Genomic DNA, 19759 nt, shown 5'->3' with positions numbered 1-19759 from the left:
TTTATTTTTCAAAGATTTTTTATTTTTGTTTTATATGTATGAGTGTTTTTCCTGCATGTGTGTCCAAGAACCACATATGTGCCCTGCCCCAGAAGAAGCCAGAGAAGAGAGTGTCGGAGGAGGGCTTGGAGCTCTGGATGGTTGTGAGCTTCTTGGGAGATGCTGGCAACTGAAGCAGGGTGTTCTGTAAGAGTAACATGTGTTCTTTACTGTTGGGCCATCTTGCCAACTCCTAATTCTACTTCACATAAGTAACTACTGGAGACATTGTTTATTACTAACAAGGCCCCTTAACATCACCTCCCCATTCCATCTTGTTCCGGGGTCTGTCTGATGCACCATTTTATAACGCTGCGGACTGTTTTTGCCATTGACTGTCCTTTCCTCACAATAAAAGACACAAGAAAACTGGGCTGCTTTTAAGGTGCTCTTGTTTTTGCTGTCATAAGTCATTCCACAGTCCAGGGCCGACCAATGCCCCAATCTCCTATTTGCATTGTGTCAGCCATAGCCCAGAGTGTCCACTAGGTGGCGAGCTCATTCCAGCACCTGAGCTCTTTTGTACAATAGGTGGTGGTGCTTACAAATGAGGTCATTTTGGGGTCTTGATACTTGCAGTATCATTATGAGAGTGGGTGGACAGGGTGACCAGTGGGAAGCCAGCCTCATCTACGTGGTCTCTGGTCTATGTTCAGGGATTATGAAGTGTTTATTGGCTCCACCCGACTTCACCGTTTTAAACACAGAGAAACCAGGAAAAACCAGGGCAAGAGCTCGTTGACTCCCTGGCTCCAATCATCTGATGACCGAGATACCAGCAAGTGACCAGCTGGTGGGTGCGTATACAGCATGGAGACGCTGGGCAAGGGCGGCTCTGGGTGGGAGAAATGTAAGTAAGAAAGCATGTGGGCTTTGCTGTAGTGGCTGTTTATTTGGCTTATCTGTAAACTACAGCTTTTTTTCTGTGTGCGTGCTTGCGTGCGCGTGCGCGTTTCAGCGTGTGCCCTCAGGCAGCTGCTACTGCTGTCTAGATAATAAAGCCCAAATCACTTAGCACTTTCGAATCCCGTCTGGGATGTGGTAGTCTCCTCTCTGGCGAGTACTGTGGCCATCTGTCGCCTCGCACACCTGACTCAAGTTAGTCTGTTTTCATTCCCATCCTCTAACATTTAAAACAAAGATGACTTTGCGAAAGAGATCAGCAAAGGCCTAATCGATTCATACAATTCCTCCATTTTGATTGAGGCGTGTGAATAATTTGATTTCCTCTAGAGTCTTGACTTCTGTTTATTTTATTTTATTTAAAATTTTTTTTATTAGATATTTTCTTCATTTACATTTCAAACGCTATCCCAAAAGTCCCCTATATCCTCCCCCTACCCTGCTCCCCTACCCACCCACTCCCACTTCTTGGCCCTGGCGTTCCCCTGTACTGAGGCATATAAAGTTTGCAAGACCAAGGGGGCCTCTCTCCCCAATGATGGCCGACTAGGCCATCTTCTGATACATATGCAGCTAGAGACACGAGCTCTGGGGGCACTGATTAGTTCATATTGTTGTTCCACCTATAGGGTTGCAGACCCCTTCAGCTCCTTGGGTGCTTTCTCTGGCTCCTCCATTGGGGGCTCTGTGTTCCATCCAATAGCTGACTATGAGTATCCACTTCTGTGTTTGCCAGGACTGGCATAGCCTCACAAGAGACAGATATATCAGGGTCCTTTCAGCAAAACCTTGCTGGCATATGCAATAGTGTCAGTGTTTGGTGGCTGATTATGGGATGTACCCCCGGGTGGGGCAGTCTCTGGATGGTCCATCCTTTTGTCTTAGCTCCAAACTTTGTCTCTGTAACTCCTTTCGTGTGTATTTTGTTCCCTATTCTAAGGAGGAATGAAGTATCCACCCATTGGCCTTCCCTCTTCTTAATTTTCTTGTGTTTTGCAAATTGTATCTTGGGTGTTCTCTGCTTCTGGGCTAATATCCACTTACCATTGAGTGCATATCAAGTGACTTCTTTTGTGATTGTGTTTCCTCACTCAGGATGATATCCTCCAGATCCATCCATTTGCCCAAGAATTTCATAAATTCATTGTTTTTAATAGCTGAGTAGTACTCCATTGTGTAAATGTACTACATTTTCTTTATCCATTCCTCTGTTGAGGGACATCTAGGTTCTTTCCAGCTTCTGGCTATTATAAATAAGGCTGCTATGAACATAGTGGAGCATGTGTCCTTATTACCAGTTGGAACATCTGAGTATATGCCCAGGAAAGATATTGCTGGATCTTCCGGTAGTACTATGTCCAATTTTCTGAGGAACCTCCAGACTGATTTCCAGAGTGGTTGTACAAGCTTGCAATCCCACCAGCAGTGGAGGAGTGTTCCTCTTTCTCCACATCCCCGCCAGCATCTGCTGTCACCTGAATGTTTGATCTTAGCCATTCTGACTGGTGTGAGGTGGAATCTCAGGGTTGTTTTGATTTGCATTTCCCTGGTGACTAAGGATGCTGAACATTTTTTCAGGTGCTTCTCAGCCCTTCGGTATTCAGGCGAGGTGTTTATTAATCACCTAACATAACTCAACTGACTACTCATGAATAAGTTACCCTCAGCAACCGCCAGCCCCAAAAGTAAACTTTAACACTTTATTTACTGAAAGCATCTTATTTTTCTTTTTTTTTAAAAGATTAATTAATTAATTAATTATGTATAGTGTTCTGCCTGCATGCCTGCCTGCATGCCAGAAGAGGGCTGGCTGTGAGCCACCACGTGGTTGCTGGGAATTGACCTCAGGACCTCTGGAGGAGCAGTCAGTGCTCTTAATCCCTGAGCCATTTCTCTAAGTCCCTCTTTTTATTTATTCATTTTACATCCTGATCTCAGCACTTCATTTCTCCTGTGGACTGAACCTCGGAACCTGTAAGCCAGCCCTAATTAAATTAAGAGTTGTTTTGGCTATGGTGCCTCTTCACAGCAATGGAAACCCTAAGACAGCTGGATTCCCAGGAACTGAAACCTAGGACAGAGACCTGTAATTCCTGTTATCTTTTGATCAGAGCCTCTGAGCAGTCCTTGGGTTTGTCTGACTTCTAGCAAATCATCATCAAACACATGAGCAGATGGCCTAGCTTGGACACTATCCTGAATGGCAGGTCTGCTCCTGGTCTCCTGGGTGGGATTTCTGTTTGAACGTCAAGTGTTGAGGACATGTTGTGAGGCTCTCTGTGGCAGTACAATGGGAAATGCCACTATGACTCATCTCTAAGTCAGCCTTGAGCAGCAGCCTTGGAGGATACTGGCCCAGACTGAGCTGTGGAGGTCAGTGCAGCTGGACGGACACAGGACTTCATGTTGCTCTGTAGGTGGTGACACTGGGACTCTAGGGACACTGGGTTCTAGGTCTGTACCATCAAGCTCTGCAGCTTTGCTCACCTGTGACAAAGACCTTTTCTCCTTCACAGCACAGGGCCCACCATCTCTGAACACTCAGAGCCTCCTGCATCTGCCTGTGATTGTTCCTGCCTGATTCTCTAAGTGTGGGTTGGGGGAGGAGGTTAGAGTGACCGACACTGGTTGAAAGAGGCTTTTGCAAGGATCAGAGGTCCCATGAGGGCCATCTTGTCTCTGTTGTGTGCACAGAACCGCTACCCAAGCCCAAATCACAATCGACCTAACCCCATGGAGGTGAAGACTTGGTAATGGTAACATGTGGACCGAGGCTCAGAATACAACCTGCCTGTGTAACTTGTTTAACTTACAAAGAAATAATGCAATGGTAGAAATGAACCACCTTTTGTAATTGCTTCCTTAAGGAAACCATGATTTCTGAATTCCAAATTAGATTGTTAAGAAGGCACGTGACATCAGTGTACTGGCCCTGCTACTCAGATGGCTGGCTGGGTGGAGGACCTGAAGCAGCGACAGTTCAGCAGTGGCTGCCTTACTCATCTCGCCCATTTTCATTTTTTCTTCCTGAGGCTGGATTCAGCACGGGCAGTCTGACTACCGCAGTAAGCCTTAAAACTCTTATGCGCATTTATTGCCAACATTCTTCTAGAGCTCCGTCGGAGCATAATCTGTCCTTAGATCACCATGCAATCTTGGTAGGAATTTTGTGCTATCTGGGAAGAACAGGATATAATGGTTAAACTAAACTTAGTAAACACACACACACAAATGCAGTAATGTAGATAAATATAGTAAGAGGACCAGGTTTGTTTAGGTAGAAGGAACTCAAAATGTTGAGGAGTTATGTTTCAATTAAGTGATTGTTCTTGGTTATATGGGCTGTGGTGGTGGTGGGGTGATTATAAAAAGTAGTAGACATTTGTCAATTAAGTTGTAGATTCTAACAACAATAATCCATGTTATTTTAGATTTTGAGGGCATAGCTATGCTTTAAGCAAATATTCTCAAATGTTACTCAATACACCTAGTCACATTAACCACACTTGAATGATTCCCTTCTACATTTTATCTGATTGTACCCACGTGATGTTCTACAAATCCAAACACATGAAGCAGGAACTGAGGTGCAGAAGTTCTTTCACTAACGCCCTCAACCAACAGTGAAAACAGCCATTATATATGCTTTCACGTGCATACACATGTACTTCAAAAAGCAATGCGCCATCTCTTCATCCACTGTCAACTTAATGGTTAGAGTGGGGGCCACCAGGCATTGGTGGAGCACCAGCAGGTCCTGAAGGCACTTGGTAAGGATTGTTCAGAGCAGGATGGGGACCTGGCATGGGGTATAATTTTGCAGAGCCAGGATATGATGTTGGTGGTCCCCAGGCTCCCGGTGGCACAGTGCCCCACGGATCACGCCATGTTCCTGACACTGTAGGAGGAACAGTGGGATATGGCCCTGGCACATTAGGATGCTGCCTCTCAATTCCTGGTGCCCAAGGTCCAGAAGAGATGGATTCCCGTGGACCTAAAGAACCGGCTGCAGCTGGATCTGTGGGTACACCATATGGCCTAGGCAGCTCTGGCATAGGCAAATTTGGTGTAGCATATGGCTCTGCGGGGCCAGGACCTGGCACTGCAGGGGCTGGATAAGGAACACCAGGTGGGAGGGTGTGATGGTCCAGAAGGAGGATAGCATACTGGGGTCCTAGGGGTGGTCCAGTTGGAGGCATAAAGCCACATATGATGTCAGCAGAGAGAAGGGGAAATCCTGGTCTGTGGATGGCTACAGTATCTGTGCTATAACCTCAGTTAAGCAGGTCCCAGCCAGAGCCTGGGTGCAGGTTAGTAGAAGAGTACTCATGTAGTGTGCATGGGCCCTGATCCATCAGCACCACAATACACAGAACAGCCCCACTGGACACTCATGTGTTCACTGAGCCTGAGTCTGAGATGTCCCCTGAGCTTCTCTAGGTGGGATAAGTCCCTCCAACCCATTCTAGTTCAATGCTGGGCCTGGCTGTATGTGCTTGGGCTAGGCCAGGCTATCCTGGCCAGGGTGAGTATCTGTGTCATGGGTTAGTGTCACCACCCTCAAAATGAACCAAGTCTCCCAGCTCTCTGTATGTAGACAGCAGTAGCAAGGATAGGACAGAATCTCAGGGTGGTTTATTTGCATTTCCCTGATGATTAAGGATATTGAACATTTCTTCAGGTGCTTCTCAGCCATTCGATATTCCTCAGTTGAGAATTCTTTGCTTAGCTCTGTGCCCTATTTTTAAATGGGGTTATTTGATTTTCTGGAGTCCACCTTCTTGAGTTGTTTATATATATTGGATATTAGTCCCCTATCTGATTTAGGATAGGTAAAGATCCTTTCCCAATTTGTTGGTGGCCTTTTTGTCTTATTGACAGTGTCTTTTGCCTTACAGAAGCTTTGCAATTTTATGAGGTCCCATTTGTCAATTCTTGATCTTGCAGCGCAAGCCATTGCTGTTCTGTTTAGGAATTTTCCCCCTGTGCCCATATCTTCAAGAGTTTCCCCCACTTTCTCCTCTATAAGTTTCAGTGTCTCTTGTTTCATGTGGAGTTCCTTGATCTACTTAGACTTGACCTTAGTACAAGGAGATAAGAATGGATCAATTCGCATTCTTCTACATGATAACCGCCAGTTGTGCCAGCACGATTTGTTGAAAATGCTGTCTTTTTTTCCACTGGATGGTTTTAGCTCCCTTGTCAAAGATCAAGTGACCATCGGTATGTGGGTTCACTTCTGGGTCTTCAATTCTATTCCATTGGTCTACTTGTCTGTCGATATACCAGTACCATGCAGTTTTTATCACAATTGCTCTGTAGTACAGCTTAGGTCAGGCATGGTGATTCCACCAGAGGTCCTTTTGTTGTTGAGAAGAGTTTTTGCTATCCTACGTTTTTTATTTTTCCAGGTGAATTTGCAAATTGCCCTTTCTAATTTGTTGAAGAATTGAGTTGGAATTTTGATGGGGATTGCATTGAATCTATAGATTGCTTTCAGCAAGATAGCCATTTTTACTATATTGATCCTGCCAATCCATGAGCATGGGAGATCTTTCCATCTTCTGAGATCATCTTTGATTTCTTTTTTCAGAGACTTGAAGTTCTTATCATACAGATCTTTCACTTCCTTAGTTTGAGTTACACTAAGGTATTTTATATTATTTGTGACTATTGAAAAGGGTGTTGTTTCCCTAATTTCTTTTTCAGCCTGTTAATCCTTTGTGTAGAGAAAGGCCATTGATTTATTTGAGTTAACTTTATATTCAGTTACTTCACTGCAGCTGTTTATCAGGTTTAGGAGTTCTCTGGTGGAATTTTTAGGGTCACTTATATATACTATCCTATCATCTGCAAAAAGTGATATTTTGACTTCTTCCTTTCCAATTTGTATCCCCTTGACCTCCTTTTGTTGTCTAATTGCTCTGGCTAGGACTTCAAGTACTATATTGAATAGGTAGGGAGAAAGTGGGCAGCCTTGTCTAGTCCCTGATTTTAGTGGGATTGCTTCCAGCTTCTCGCCATTTACTTTGATGGGCCACTTTATTTTTGTTCTTAGTTTTTATACTTTCTCAGGCACAAATTACATCATACAATTATGGAGAAGCATTATAGCAAGATACTTGATTACATGGTTTTCTATGCATTTTTACTGTTGCGGCCCGCCCGCAGTCCACAACGCGAACGGTTCAACTGAGAATGGCAGTTCGAGCTGAAAAGAGAGGAAGCTAGACGGGGCGGGAGAAAGAATGGGGCCAAGACAATTCCATGTTCAAGGCCCACCTTTACTAATTCCAACATTCAGTTATAAAGGAAGGGGGAGGGATCCCAATTTCCTGCCAAGTAACTCGGGGTCCAGTAGCAGGACGAACATGTGTGTGCCTCCAAGCAGCAAAGCCGACAGGGTCCAGCAGTGGGCGTGGCAGAACGAATGAGCAGGAAACTCCACCCTTGAGCAAGCAGGTTCCATGGTAGGGGAAGAGAGACCACATTTTACATTCCCTAGATTCGTAGTAAATTTAAAGTAATAGTTGACGTCTTAGGTTGTCAAAGTTTAAGGAGTCACAGCAGAATTGTTTACATGTTTTTCCATTAAGGCTAGTACCTGACTAAACATTTACCTATTTTCTAGCTCCACAAGTTCATTATAAGTTTAAAGCAATAGTTGTGTCTTATTATTTTGAAGTCTTGTATAAACTAGTCAGTCATTTATTTTCTGTTTTTGTACCTACAATAAATTGTTCATTCCCAGTTTACGACCTTTAGTTACCAGATAGTGGCTTCATTTCTAACCTAGAAGGAATGTTTACCTTCCTCAGAAATTTGTTCCAAGCCTCTTTTCTTTTCCTTGTGCAATTAGCTCATGATACACGAAAGTTTACAGAGCTTGATTTACAGCTCTTACTCTACAGGGGGCTTGAGATAAATTATATCAATTTAGGAGTTCTATAAAATCATTATCAGGAATTATGAAGTCATCAATTGGTCTAAACAGTGCTACTACATGAATGTACACCTTCATAATAATTTTTCAGGAAATCTGCCCAGAGTAGGTAAATACCCAGGGAATTATTAAGCTATGTAATAGTGGCAGGAAGGGCATATCAGCAGCGAGAAGCAGTTCTAGGATGAAGTCTCTGGGGTCCCTTGCCTCTCAGAGCACACCCATGGCAGACATGCAAAATGTCCATCTCCAGAAAACTCGCTTGCTGTAGCCTTTCCAATATGGCTTCTGTCCCCCCATGGTGGTGGGAACTGAAGCCATGTCCTCTGAAGGAGAAGCCTGTGCTTTTAACCACCAAGTCACCTCTTTAGCTCTTAGCCTCAGTTTCAAGCTGCTGGTACCCTCTCTCACTATTGATGCACATTGCAGGTGAAGAAGAAAATGTTTTAATTGTTCTGCCCCTTTTACTGACACAAAGGGGTAACTGTGCTTGACAGCCATGAACTCGCACAGATTGTAATAGCCATCAATCAAAGCCTGCCAGGCTCTGCACACAGTGTCAGAGACACAGTGTATACAGTGGATCGTTGCTGTTTCAGAACACCATGTAGACAGACAGAGATCATTTAGACCCTTCAACTCTCAAATGCAGAGATTGAAACTGAACAAACATGCATATTATCCCATAAACAGTCTGTGGTTCTTTTTGACATCTGGGTGCTACATGGAGTTATTTCCATGTTGCACACACAGGTCTGGACTGTTCCTGCTTACTGTCAGTATTTTATGCCCATTTGGGGTTTGAGGATTTAGTGCAGGATGCTACCAGTATAGACAAGGTGCAATTTCAATCTTTTTTTCTGAATTCACCTTGCTGATAGGGGCGTGTATGTATGGGTAACTCATCCCAAGGATCAGAATAAGCTCAGATTGTGTGGCACTCACCATGAATGTAGTCTGAGAGAGATCCTTTAGGCTCAGGTATGGTCTGGCTGAGGGAATCATGGATCCTTCTTAGAGTGGAGACCACCAGGGACGTCCCAGTGGTCATCATCCTAGTCTCCTGATTCCATGTGTCCTGGGGAATTATGCTGAGGGTTAGAATCTGACTGGTCAGAGCTAACAGAGAAGAATGATTTGTTAGATGTGTGAATCTCCCAACTCATGGAACCAGCCAGTGCAATGCCATGAGAGCCACAGTTAGGCTAGGTCACTGGCCATTTCCTTCTGAGTCTCAGCATGGAGACCATGGCTGCACAGGTGCCCAGACCATTAGCCAATTGTTCCAATGAACTTACGAGACTTCACTTTATTGTCAATGTCTCCAAGGGAGGGACACAGGACCTAGGTCCTCCTGATGACTCCATGTCCTCGGGAGTAAGTCTAGTGAATTCTCTCCTGCAGGCAAATAGTAACAGTGTTGATCTGGACAGCTGTCCTGTCCCAGTGTCAGAACCTTTTTCCTGTTTAAGGCTGCTTTATAGACATTGCAACACTTATTCACCATGTATGATATCATCAGGATACTGAGACACAGGGGACACAGTGGCCACATGAGCCTCACACAGGCCACAGTGACAAATGTGAAGCACAAGCTGTCTCCAGCCACGTATCCACTGTCTCCTCCCTGGAGTCCTTCTCAGGTGTCTGTAGGGCAGAGAAGATCTGGTGTTGATCTTGGTCATCAACAGTTGAGGGGACATCTTGTCTGAGAATTGAAAACAAATGGACAGTTAGATCTGACTCTAGAATTAAGCCACCTGTCTCCGAAGAACTTAAGTACTAGACAGGAAGTCATGTGTTTTCTGGTGTGCAGCTGTTACTCCTGGAACACAATGGACAGGCCTTTGCTTCACTCTCCCATTAGATCCTACATCTACCATGGGGCTCCCTCTGCTCAGGAGTCACTGATTTAAAATGACTTTACCATCTGCCTCTGATCTCACCTGATTGTGCTTTTTAGAGAAATCATGCTTGCAGGGACTGGCCTTAGGTTCTGGGTATTAGTAATAATGGTCTTATGGAGAAAGTAAGTATCCCAAATTCCTATCCCAGATCTGCCAAACATACCTATCCTTTTAGCCTGAGTTCTAGCTAGTTCTTGCTCTTTACCTTCTACCAGTCAGATTGCTGAAAATATCTACCTGGGAGGACTAGGGAGATGGGTCAGTGGTTAAGAGCACTGGATGCTCTTGATGACCTAAGGTCTGTTCCAAGCACACTCATGGCAGCTCATAATCATCTGTAACTCCAGTCCCAGGGCATCTGATGCCCCCTTATGGTTTCTGTGCACACTAGGCATACTTGTGGTGCTCAGCTATGCATGCAACCAAAGTAACCAAACACATTAAAAAAATTAAAAGGGAGACGCCGCCGCCGCCACCGCCACCAGCGCAGCTGTGCCACAGCCGCGAGGAGACCGGCCGCCTGACTTCCCTCCTCGCTGGCCGCCGTGTCCTCGGATTTATTCCAACAGTCAGTTAAAACATGGTGGATTACTATGAAGTGCTGGGCGTGCAGAGACATGCCTCACCTGAGGACATTAAAAAGGCGTATCGAAAACAGGCACTTAAATGGCACCCGGACAAAAATCCTGAAAATAAAGAAGAAGCAGAGCGGAAGTTCAAACAAGTAGCTGAGGCATATGAAGTGTTATCGGATGCTAAAAAGCGGGACATCTACGACAAATAAGGCAAAGAAGGATTAAATGGTGGTGGAGGAGGAGGTGGAAGTCATTTTGACAGTCCATTTGAGTTTGGCTTCACATTCCGGAACCCAGATGATGTCTTCAGGGAATTTTTTGGTGGAAGGGACCCGTTTTCATTTGACTTCTTTGAAGACCCATTTGATGACTTCTTTGGAAACCGAAGGGGTCCCCGAGGAAGTAGAAGCCGAGGTGCCAGCTCATTTTTCTCTACCTTCAGTGGATTTCCTTCTTTTGGAAGTGGATTTTCTGCTTTTGATACAGGCTTTACTCCATTCGGGTCACTAGGTCATGGGGGTCTCACTTCATTTTCTTCAACGTCATTTGGCGGCAGTGGAATGGGCAACTTCAAATCAATATCAACTTCAACTAAGATAGTTAATGGCAAAAAAATCACTACAAAGAGAATTGTGGAGAATGGTCAAGAAAGAGTAGAAGTTGAAGAAGATGGGCAGTTAAAGTCCTTGACGATAAATGGTAAGGAGCACCTGCTACGCTTGGATAACAAGTAATTCAACGCACGCATTTAACAGAAATGTTAAACCATAACAAGCACCATTTGAGGAATAACAGGAACTTTTTTTTGAAGATTTGAAACGAACTCGACTTTCTGTATAACTGTACCTAAACTAAAGTATTTATAAAAAAGCTCATTGGAGCCTCCAACTATCAGATTTTTGAGTTTGTTGTTGGGACCACAAAATAGGACCTTTCTATTTCTTTTGTCTTTAAAATTGTTGTAATCTCTGTATGCACTTTGCTTTAAACAAATCGTAATCTGAGGTGAGCCCTGTGACTTGAGTAGTGCTAGGATGAGATTGTCTGTAACACCAGCATGGATCTGCTTCCCATTGTGGTGAATTGTGAGTGAGTAGTGTCAGCCTGCTGTGAAGTTAACATTGCCAGATAAATCTTCTACGGAAATACTTCAATTTTATTTTCAGTATTTAGTGATGAAAGCTATTACTGCATCAATGGTAATACATTTCTGGTTCAGTGTACACTAAGGATGTTTTCTAGTTGTGCATGGATGCTGGCAACCTCGTCAGTTTGACTATTGCTTAAATATGTAATGTTAAGCTTAGGTTTAAAAAAGCTGGTAATTTGGGTTTTTGTCATTTGCTTAAAAAAAAAAATAAATGCGAATGTGTTTGGTGCAAAAAAAAAAAAATTAAAAGGAAGAAAACAGCCACCTGCTTTCCAGGAAATATCTCTGCATAATCTTCTCCTGTGGGAGTCCGAGCATTATAGGCTGGGGAGAAAATAATGGTTATGTTTCAAGCTCATCTAAGTCCCATTCTCTTCTCTCTTCTAGATCACTGTGAAGCTCATCCTTTGCCCTTTTGTGGTCCTGTGCCTCATGCCAGTTACCATCAAATCCCTGGGAAGGTTGGCCCATGTTATGATGGTCTACTCTGGGTAGTGAGCTGAATACCAGTCCTGCTCAAAGTCTCCTGAGATTTTTGAATACACATCAAGTCCTGAGGACAGGCTTTGGATGTTTCTAAGGGAAGTTCAGTGGGAAGTCTTCTTATATCTGATCTGGAGGACAGCTTTAGGCAGCAATGCTTTGGAGGTCTCTGGCCCAGGCTTAATAGTGGAGGTCAGTGCAGCTAGAGGGACACAGCTCCATGGTGCAAGGGAGGCAGTGGGTCACTGAGGACCAGGAGAGACCCTGGGGCTATGACTCCAGGTCCTAGGTCTGTACCATCAAGCTCTGCAGCTCAGCTCCCATATGACAAAGACTGTTTCTCCCACACAGCACAGGAGACCCACTATGTCTGAGCACTCAGGTCCTTCTGCCTGGTTTGCTAAGGACATGGGTTGGGGGTGAAGGTTACAGAGACCAAAACTGGCCTAAAGAGACCTTTGCAAGGATCCGAGGTTGCACAGGGTGCCATGTTCTCTCTGCTGTCTGTACAGCACTGCCACCCAAGGTCACCTTGTCATGTGACAGTTCTAACCCAATGGAGAGTGAGGATAGTGGGCTTAAAGGGTGAATATGAGACTTAAATAAACCTACGAGTAAAGGATAAGAAGTCAAAACCTCTTAGCTGTGTATTGAGGCTGTCTGAGGGCAACAGGACTATCATGACTCAGTGTACCAACTGACATGGGGCCCTAGGAGTGTGAAACCTGGAACCTAGTGAGTGCCAACTCAAGTGACCCAGTCAATCTGGATATTACCTGTGACTTCTGTCCCATCCTTGCTACAGCTGCCTAAATACAGAGGGCTGGAGCTAGGACACCTGATCATTCCTGGGTTCACGACAGACCCACCACACAGATATCTAGGCAGACAAAGGCATCCTGGCCTAGCCCAAGCATATGCAGTCAGACCCAGCAGTGAGCTAGAATGAGGTGAAGGGACTTTTGCCAAGAGAGGCTCGGGAAGACACAGGAGACATCTGGAACTCAGGCTCAGTGAACACATGAGTGTCCAGTGGGGCTGTTCTGTGTATTGTGGTGCTGATGGATCAGGGCCCATGCACACTACATGAGTACTCTTCTACTAACCTGCACCCCGGCTCTGGCTGGGACCTGCTTAACTGAGGTTATAGCACAGATACTGTAGCCATCCACAGACTAGGATTTCCCCTTCTCTCTGCTGGCTTTATCCAGTTTGCTCCAGATGGCCCAGATGTCCTGGTCACGTCTTCTCAGATATTCATCTGCATCCAGTGTTAAACTTCAATCTCTTCTGCCATGCAGCCTTTCACCCACCTTCACATTAGTCTTGGATTATCAGCGGGAAACCCCAGTCATGCTCCCAAGAACTGTTAATTCCCACCCTCATTACCAATAAAAGCAGGTCCTATATCTTCTCGTCTGGAATTCTGCCATTGTCATCGATATGTGAAGAAATGTACAGGTTTTGGTAAATGGATCCCTGAGATGTCAGCACTGAACTTTGGGGTGAAGCCTTGGTTTTATGAGTAGATGCAGAAGTTAATTCCCAACCTGTGCACGTAGGAACAAGCAAATCCCAATCCTCTCATGAGATTCCGGCTCGGTCCCTTACTCCTCTCCTTTCATTTCTGATCTTCTGGGGTGACTTTGGATTGGTCTTGGAATGTGGTTGGGGATATTTTCCCAAGTAGTAGTACCTTCCCAGGGGGAGGGATGTACTTAAGGTCATCTAGGCTTTTCATTTAGTCACTAATTCATGCTGTCCTATCCTCACCATTTTCTTTCATGGTCTCCATTCTTCATGGCCCGGAAGACGCTATTTTACTTACTGCTAAGAATGTTAGTGATGCTCACCTGAGCACCCCTGAGCTCAGGATACAGAGAATTTGGAAAAGTGAAACTCAAGGTAGATGCCCCTGAGCTGTGTCCTGGCTCTGAGGGTCCAGCTTTTTAAGGATGAGGACTCCAGCACATGTGATGTCTGTAGGGAAGAGAGAGGGACACTCACTTGGAGAATGGGGGAGTTTCCTGTGGATTCTTTCTGTGGATGAGAAAAATTTAACTGTTTGAAACAGTGTCCTACTTAGCATTCACTGTCACCTTGACACAGGTCAAATTTATCTGGGGAGAAGAGTCTCAACTGAATAACCATCCTTATCACGTCTGACTATGGATGTGTCTGTGAGGGACTGTCTTTTTTTTTTTTTTTTTTTTGAGACAGGGTTTCTCTGTATAGCCCTGGCTGTCCTGGAACTCACTCGGTAGACCAGGCTGGCCTCGAACTCAGAAATCTGCCTGCCTCTGCGAAGGACTGTCTTAATTGATGAAGGAGGCCCAGGCCACTGTGGACAGCACCATTCCTAGGCTGATGGTCCTTGAACATATAGGTAATATAAGAAAACTAGCTAAGCAGAAGCCAGTGAGCTAGCTGCTAAATGAGTCAGCCATAATCTTGTTTTCTGCCGTGATATTCTTCCATATAACAAAATGATCCAGACCCAGGGAAATAGGCCTTTTACTCTCTCCTAAAATGCTGTTGCTCAGTGTGTTCTTTATCACACCAAGAAAAAGAGACCTAGAACAGTGTATTGGGAAGAACAGATGGCACTTCCATTTGAATTAATGTTTGACATACGCAAGAGCTGATGCCCTTAGTACCCTGTGGGCAAAGAGAAGGAAGTATTGAGACCCAAGAAATGGGCCAGCTGGCAGAGGTGCAGTCCTTTCATTACTGTTGTCTCTTTTAAGTCTGAAGAGAAATGTCCCAGGACTTTCCTGTGAAGTTTCTTAAGGATGCCCATCCTCTGGATGCACACTTCTAACTTTAGCCCAGGCTTCCTGGGGAGAATCTGGAACCCTGTCTAGACCCACCCTACACTAGGTGGAAACAGGAGTTCTTCAGAGCACAGTGAGCAGGATGACAGGCCCTACATCCCACGTGTACTGAAGGGATCTGGGCAGGTCATATTTGACTTGTTGATCACCCCTGCTGTAGCCTTAGACATGAGATTGCAGTTCTCCCAGAGAACGCCAGAGGAATATCAGGATGCATGCTCAACAGTTAGAAAATTATTTATCTAAGCCATGCTTGACCTTGGCTTGCAGACAGGTTTCCATCCCTGTCTATAGGAGACTGGAGTCTACTTCCAAGACCCTGCTGTTACTTGTTTCTGAGAATATCCCTCTGTCTGGGGATCCTGAAAGTCTGCTCACTCCTGGCATCTCCCATGAGGGAAGACAGGGTTTCTGATGAGGAGTTGTTATGGTAAATCTCTTCAACCCAATTATTCCCTGGCAATGAAAATACAACACAATTAATATGAACACATGCTGTGTGCCTAGATTGGGCAGATCTACCACTACACTACCATCTTCTCCATCTAAGAGACCCCGTAGAACTTGGAGTTTCTCCAGGCCTTGTGCCTCTGCTCTGCTTTTCTTCTTCTTCCTTCTCCTCTGCATTCTTTCTCTCTCAAACCTCCTTCTTTTCTTTCTTTCTGCTTCACCTTCCCTCTCTCTGCCCAATCATCAGCTCTCATTTATTTTCCAAATTAGATGGGAAGAAGGTTTACAAGAAAACACCTGAGTGCTGACTCATTCCTTGTTCACAATCCCTCACAGGAGAATGAAATTGATATCAAATATAATTAGCCCCAGACCTATCCACAACAGGGAGTCATCCAGACAAAGGGCATAGGTGACCCAGGAAGACCAGAGAGAATCTAGGCTCACCCAACACACAGCTTAGCCAACCTATAATGCTAGAATGTTGTTTTGAAACTTCCCATAGGTGTAGAACCCATAGTCCTCTCCAGGACACACAGGTCATCTCTTTCCAACACCTAGGAATGAAATTCCTCATACAACTTTTTCTGGGTCTTTCTCCTGGATCAGGAAATTGACTGGTGACTGTAGTGATAAAGGATTAATCTTCCCTAGTCATTATTCAGCTGGTCCCTCTAGAGCCCTCATAGGCATCTCTGTCATCTTCCTGCTGGGAAATCCCACCTTCCCAGAGCACTGAGGACACATGGCAGACTGGGTGCTCAGCTGAGTCTCTGTGTCACAGGGACACATAGACAGAATGGAGGCTCCCTCTTTGATGCTGACAGACTCAAGGTCAGGAGTCAGCAGATGTCAGCCCTGGGATGAGCCATATTTTCTCTGAGGGCACAGGGATGCTTATCAGCTTTGTTGCTCAATGTGTTGGTTGAGGAGAAACATAAAGAGAGAAAAATTGGAGGGATGCAGGGCAGCACTGAGAGTGGAAGGAACCAAGCAGTGCCTTGGAGACAGACCCCACCACTCATAGCCCATTAGATTCTGGGAAGTGCTCCTGTCTGAGAAGAAACTCTGCTCAGAACGAGGAAGGACTGGAGAGCCTGAGAGCTGCACTGGAGCTGAAGGTCTCAGAGCAAGGACATGACAGTGAGAAGACAGATGGAGGTGTCCTCTGTGCTTCCCTGCAAGGGGTGTACCCCCTGGCAGGGCCTCCTGTTCGCAGGTAAAGGTGCCTACTCCATGACTGTGTGTGGGGAACATAACTCAGAGAATGACTGGAGTTTCCTGAGAAGACAGCAGCCCAAGAGGAGACTCAGGGGTTTTGTTTGTAATCATAGGGCAGAAGGTGCAGTGAGGACTTAGGTTTAGCAGGCTGAAGGTCTCATTGGAAAGGAGCTGATGAGGGGAGAGAAAATCCCCAATGTTCCCTACTGAAAATCAGTCACATTGTCTGCTCTGTAGTGAATCCTGATGTATCCAACAAATAGAAGTCAAAGAGATAACAAGATGATTCAGTGTGCAGAGACATGGTAATCTCAATTCAGTCCTCAGTTCCAGCATGGTAGATGAAGAGAAGGGAGTTCTGCAGGGTCTTCTTTGCCCTCCACACCCATGTTCTGATTGCATCAGGACATGAAAACACTGAGACATTTGTCTCCACACTTGTGCTGTGGCACATACCCACACAAGCTCATGCTGAGACACATGGCCTTCACAAACCCACACATACAATACAGAAGTAAAAGTAAAAAAGTGACATCACCCTTGAATATAATTATTTTTGTTAGCTACAAACCTGGGAACTATGTAGATTAACACATGGATCCATCCATCCGTCCATCCATCCATCTTTCCATCCATCCATTGATCTAACCATCCATCCATCCATCCATCCACATATCCATCCACATATCCATCCACATATCCATCCATCCATCCATCCATCCATCCATCCATCCATCCATCCATTTTTCCATCCATCTATCCATCCATCCATCCATCCATCCATCCATCCATCCATCCATCCATATATCCATCCATCCATCCATCCATCCATCCATCCATCCATCCATCCACATATCCATCCATCCATCCATCCATCCATCCATCCATCCATCCATCTATCCATCCATCCATCCATCCATCCATCCATCCATCCATCCACATATCCATCCATCCATCCATCCATCCATCCATCCATCCATCCATATATCCATCCATCCATCCATCCATCCACATATCCATCCATCCATCCATCCATCCATCCATCCATCCATCCATCCATTTTTCCATCCATCCATCCATCCATCCATCCATCCATCCATCCATCCATCCATATATCCATCCATCCATCCATCCATCCATCCATCCATCCATCCATCCACATATCCATCCATCCATCATCCATCCATCCATCCATCCATCCATCCATCCATCCATTTTTCCATCCATCCATCCATCCATCCATCCATCCATCCATCCATCCACATATCCATCCATCCATCCATCCATCCATCCATCCATCCATCCATCCACCCATCCTTCCTCCCTCCCTTCCTTCTTTCCCTTCCCTCTCTCCCTTCCTTCTTTCTCTCTTCCTTCTCTCCCTCCCTCCCTCCTTTCCTTCCCTTTCCTTCCTTCCTTCCTTCCTTCCTTCCTTCCTTCCTTCCTTCCTTCCTTCCTTCCTTCCTTCCTTCCTTCCTCTATTGATGTCTAAGACTTTTCCAGGAACTGAGTTTTCCTAATGTCAGATTACTCCCTGTCCTCCCAAAGCACTGACTCTAGTGGGTCAGAAGTCAGAGTATCCAAGATAATCTCATGGGTTGACTGGCACTACAAAGGGAACAAAGAACAAAAATTCAGAAAGTGAGAGTTTTCTAGAGGAGGAGATCAGCCAGGCATGCTCACACCAAATATGGGGACACTGAGGGGTGATTCAGGCAGACAACTGAGCAGAGAACTGCATATAGAGTTGACAACACAGAGTCTTTGAGGGAATGGAGGTCATGTTGCTCACCTCCATCAAGGAGGCTGGGCACACCTCTACCCACACCCCTAAGCTGAGTGCTGATCTCTGTAGAGGAATGTGTTGGTTTCTTTTTTTTTTTTTAAGATTTATTTATTTTATTTATATGAGTACACTGTAGCTCTCTTTAGAGGGCATCAGATCCCATTATAGATGGTTGTGAGTTACCATGTGGTTGCTGGGAATTGAACTCAGGACCTGTGGAAGAGCAGTCAGTGCTCTTAACCATTGAGCCATCTCTTCATCCCTGTGTTGATTTATTTTTTTTAAAATTTTATCTTATTAGATATTTTCTTTATTTACATTTTGAATGCTATCCCAAAAGTTCCCTATACCCTCCCCCTGCCCTGCTCCCCTACCTGTGTTGATTTCTTAATTGGTTCTTGATTGTGTCAATAAAGAAGATAGAAGCCAATTGCTGAAATAGCTTAGCTGATAATAGCCCAACAATTGTGCTATCTTACTAGTTTAAAATATTAAAATTGCCTAGTGTTTTCCATATGTGGAATAAAGGTGGGCAGAAGAGTGTAACCGGGGTGGCTATTGGAGGCTTGGTGAAGCTAGCTGAGAGGGCCTGGGGCAGCAACCACAGTTTCTGGTCAGGGAACCAGCTGGCCATTGACAGAGCTGTTGAAAGTGAAACCAGCAACAGCTGATCTAGGTGCCTGCTGGGAGTGTGGGTAGAGCTCTTGGGAAGGCAGAAGTGTGATTTAAAAGAAAATTACGTGCAGCAGATCTCACCTGCTCAATCTCAGTGGTTGCTTTCTCTTTCCATTTAGCCTCCCTTTTAGCCTGCTGGCTCCTGTCCACCACTGCCCAGGTCACCATTGAATCAGTGCCATTCAATGTGGTTGAAGGAGAAAATGTCCTTCTTCTTGTTGACAATCTGCCAGAGAATCTTATAGCCTTAGCCTGGTACAGAGGGCTGAGGAAAATTGTTGTATACACACTGAACACTAAAGTAAGTGTGATGGGGCAAATGTACAGTGGTAGAGAGATAGTGTCCAGCAACGGGTCCCTGTGGATCCACAATGTCACCCGGAAGGACACAGGATTCTACACCCTACGGACCGTAAATAGACGTGGAGAAATTGTATCAACATCATCCATGTACCTCTACGTGTACAGTAAGTGATACTTGGCGAACTCTGGGTGCTGAGTGGGGTTCATTCCAGCACACACACACACACACACACACACACACACACACACACACACAGAAGTGTCAGGCCTACCTGCCCTTTGCCTTGTGTCCTCATGTTGGGGTGTGAATATTTAGTGCAGGACACACGTGGGGAATAATGACAATAGAACAGAATCCTTCATTTGACTTTACCTTGCAGTCAGTTGGATGTGTGGCTGATACATCCATGAAGGACATCAGTCATTGTTTAGACTTCTGGAGTTCTTAGAAGTAATGTGTCCTTGTGAAAGACCTTGAGGGAGGAAGATT

General features: G+C 45.1%; 1 protein-coding gene and 1 pseudogene across 1 annotated transcript in view; both read left to right on the top strand.

The window, feature by feature from the left end:
* The first annotated feature begins 10231 nt into the window (after positions 1–10231).
* Positions 10232–11664, top strand: LOC110297753 (dnaJ homolog subfamily B member 6 pseudogene; annotated as a pseudogene).
* A 4775-nt stretch (positions 11665–16439) lies between these two features.
* The window catches only part of LOC110297752 (pregnancy-specific glycoprotein 22-like), a 31713-nt gene continuing 28393 nt past the window's right edge, over positions 16440–19759 (top strand). The window contains 2 exon segments of the mRNA XM_021166710.2: positions 16440–16503; positions 19086–19433. Coding sequence (XP_021022369.2) covers positions 16440–16503; positions 19086–19433 — 412 coding nt within the window.

This window comes from Mus caroli, unplaced genomic scaffold (assembly GCF_978045245.1).
Source record: "Mus caroli unplaced genomic scaffold, Mus_caroli_1 scaffold_8, whole genome shotgun sequence".
In the NCBI taxonomy this organism is placed as follows: Eukaryota; Metazoa; Chordata; class Mammalia; order Rodentia; family Muridae; genus Mus; species Mus caroli.
Note: the sequence above shows the minus strand (reverse complement) of the source record. Positions and strands in the feature narration are given on the sequence as shown.